General features: G+C 41.7%; 1 protein-coding gene across 1 annotated transcript; it reads left to right on the forward strand.

Moving 5' to 3' along the window:
- The first annotated feature begins 419 nt into the window (after nt 1-419).
- Nucleotides 420-1,583, forward strand: LOC311601616 (FANCD2 opposite strand protein-like). The gene has a single exon (XM_084789170.1). It carries the CDS (start codon nt 457-459, stop codon nt 979-981), a length of 525 nt encoding a protein of 174 aa, XP_084645296.1. The 5' UTR covers nt 420-456; the 3' UTR covers nt 982-1,583.
- The last annotated feature ends 2,320 nt before the right edge of the window (nt 1,584-3,903 follow it).

Here is a 3,903-nt window from a genome sequence, read left to right on the forward strand (position 1 = left end):
GACCCCTGTGCCCAAATCTGCCTATCATAATGTTCTACTTGTAGGCTTCTAGGACCCTCTGGGTCCTTCTACTTTGCTCATTACTTTTATTATGCTATTTTCTTTAAGATGCTTTTAAAGGTGACCTAGTGATATTTTTATATATTTATTTGTATAATATTAAAATCTTATTTTGTATCCACTTTTATTGCAAAACAGTAAATAATTCTAAACTACCATCTTTCACTTGTAATGTTATTGTATGACAAAAATTTGTCTTGGCCTCCAGCTCTCTGAGGATTAGGCAATAGGTGGGTTCTGACACCTCATAAAGGGACACGCCTAGCCTCCAACCTTGCTATTGGTCAGGTTCTGGAAGTCTTGAGTCACAAAGGTGGTTGCTAGGTGCCAGGTAGAGAAAAACTCAGCGTCTACTCTGAAGTCTGCAGTGTGGTTGGGAGTACAGGAAGACTACCAATGGCAGGATACCAGCTCTGGTCTCCGTGGACCACTCTGGATGAGAATTTGAGGTGGCTGAGGCATACAACACCCACCTTTTCCTCCAAGCACCCTTTTCGGGTCTCTCCTTTCTTCCCCCAGAGCCCTTACAACTTTGAAGTGCAGCGGTGCTTTCAAGAAGTTGCTGTAGTACTGGAAAATGCAGACAACTACGAATTACCTGGCTACCGGTCAGAGCCACTGGATGGAACGGCAGACAAGAAAGTAGTGATCAGGAGGCCCGAGCCCATTCGCCTCATTGGATTGGATTGTGTCTTCGGCAGCGTTATTACTGTCCAGCCACCCAAGTGGACTGGAACCTTCAGAGTTTCGGATGGATCAGCCTTCTCCAAGGTTATCAGCAAGGAGCAACAGTGGCCGACTGGACTTAAGGAGGCTCAGATTGAGATGACGATGTCTATGTGCAAACAGATGCTACGCTCGATTCTTCTGCTATACGCAATATACAAAAAGTGCACCTTTGCCCTGCAGCACTCCCAGTAGAGGGCTCCCAATAGGACGCCTGTACTTCACACCACAATTTATGTTATGTACCTGGAACTTACACTGTCCATATAAATCAAACTATAACATCATACCTGACATTTTAGCCTTCTGTCAGGCTGTAACAATCCAGAAGTTCTTCACCTCCATTTTTCTTCTAAAGCAAGACCAACAAGACAGCAAGGAAGAGCATTTCTGCTTAAAAGCTGAACGGACACTTAAAAGTTAAAACTCCCACCACCGTTTTCATGAAGTAAAGAAGAATTAAACAAACCACACAAGCCAGACAGCCTACTGTGAGCATACTGAAGCCCCAAAGACAACGAAGAGCTGTGGGAAGAAAGAGGAGGTTTAAAAAAAAAAGACATGTATGAAAGTTCTGTGTACCAGAAGATGGAGGGACCAAAAATCAAAATCTTCCTGTGGGTTAAGGACTAGTTTGTGACCATCCTTCCATCATCAAACAGATAAGGACAACAACAAACCTTAACTTCACAACCCTCATATCATTGTGGGTAAAACTATTAACAAATATTAAACAATCTTTACGGCCTGACAAGGACAAACATAACAGCTTTGAGACTGGACATTTTGGTGGAAGACGGGAGAGTCCCCATTTTACCTCTTGGTGTTCTTTTTCTAATAAACTACAATTGTTTTACTTAAAAAAATATTTTTAAAGTTTCTCATTTCAAACTGTAATGTAGTCCTAAAATAGAATTCTTATGCAATGAATAAAAAAAAGTGTTAGTTTTACCCTATTATAACATGGTTCTGTTAAAATCATGAGTTTAAAAATTGTCCTACAAATGTTGCATGTTCTACAAATGTTGGAGGTGCCTAGCTCCAAATCTTCAAATGTGAATCCATAGCCTGTAGTAACTACAGAAACTAGGAAAGTCAAGTGGGACCATCATTAGGATAGGTGACTCAAGGAGCAATAGAGGGGAGAATAACAAGGTATGGGTAATCAGATCACAGAAATGGGAAATAGGGTTCCTTAAGGAAGGGGACGGAGGTAAATACAGAAGTAAGAAGGAAAATGTCAAAAGGAATGGTAGGATACAGTGATGTGATAGAAAAGCCTGAAAGGGAGGCTCTGTATGAAGGGTGAGGGAGGTAACTACAGAAGGAGTGGGAGGGTAAAGGGAAATAGGAGTGATGTGGTAGGGGGCAGGCTGGTTAGGGAAGGGAGGTAAATACAGGAGGAGAGAAGGAGGTAACATAACAATATAGCTGACTTGAAAAGCCACAAGAAATCACACCATTAACCTAACAACCCTATAACACGTGTAATTAAGTATATAAATATACACACAGAGTTTTAGTGAACGACTCTTATCTGGACTGATGGTGCTTCTGCAGAGTCAAAGGCCACCTGACAAAAACCCCAATCCCAGACATGAGAAGCCCTCTTTTGAGTTATCGGTTAGGGATATCGCTTAGGGATATAGCTTAGTACTGCTGTTGTCCTTGGTTATTCCCCAGCAGGGGAAGATAAGTCCCTATGCTGACCTGAATGCCCACTTTCTGAGGACCATACGATGCCATGCAAGCTTTCAAAGGATCGAGGCAAGGACGTCTCATCCAGCTATTACACCTATGAACCCTGTCAGGGGTGGCACCACCCACAATGAGCTGGATCCTCTCACATCAGTCATTAAGAAAATACCTGAAAGGTTTGCCTACAGCCTGATCTTACTGAGGCATTTTCTCAGTTGACACTTCCTCCTCTCTCATGGCTCTAGCTTGTTTTATTGACAGAAAACTAACCCCCAAACAACATAGGTCTGTTACTCCCGGTACCAACTTCTGTCCTAGTTAGGGTTTCTAATGCTGTGAGGAACACCATGATAAAAAAAAAAAAAAGACAAGTTGTTGAGGAAAGGGTTTATTTGGCTTCCACTTCCACATCACTGTTCATTATTGAAGGGAGTCAGGATAGGAACTCAAGCAGGTCTGGAAGCTGGAGGCAGGTGCTGATACAGAAGCCATGGAGTTCTGCATACAGGCTTGCTCCTCATGCCTTGCTCAGCCTGCTTTCTTATATAACCCAGAACCACCAGCCCAGAAAGTATACCACCCATAATGTTCTGGGCCTGCTCCCACCAATTCATTTATTAAGAAAATGCCTATAGCCTGAATTTATAGAGGCATTTACTCCATTGAGACTCCCCCCTCTCTGATGACTCCAGTGTGTGTCAAGCTGACAGAAAAGCAGGCAACAAACAACATTAGTGACAATCATGGCATAATAACGCTATGTGTACAGGAGTGGCACACATACCTTGGCAGTAACCATCGGCTATCTAGTTGGACCCAAGACTAAGTGCACAAGAAAGAACTTGAAATTAACAACAACAACAAAAGAAGAAAAGTCCATTGAAAATAGCGTTTCATCAGAGATAGGGGAGGGGCCCATGTGCCCCACCCCCACCTCCGCAAGGGACAGTTGACAGTTAACAGTGGCTGGGTCAAAGGGTATCATTTTCTTTACTGTTGAAATGTAGTCCAGTGTCCTATTCATGATCATACAATCAATCCTAATTAAACTTGTGGGCACACATAGACATGAAGGGTGGAAGGGGACTTCTTGGGAAGAATTGTTTTAGCAGAAGGAAGGAGATATGAGAAGGTAATGGGAATGAAAATTCTTAAAATTCACTATCTATATGCACGAAGCTTTCAAACAATAAACAAAGAAAATATCAGGCTAAAGATGGAAGGAAATAAAATTAAAAAGGAAATAAATGGAAACATTCAACAACTACACAAAAAGAGATACTTGTAATTATTGGTTGCCAGAGGATATAAATTAAAAACAATAAAAAAATAGAAACCCACCAAATAGGAAAAGCTATGATGAATCTGGATGATGGGTAATACTGAGTTGTTGGTAGGCTACTATGAAGTAATGCTCTA

Source organism: Acomys minous (assembly GCF_964271855.1).
Source record: "Acomys minous genome assembly, chromosome: 7".
NCBI classification, from domain to species: Eukaryota; Metazoa; Chordata; class Mammalia; order Rodentia; family Muridae; genus Acomys; species Acomys minous.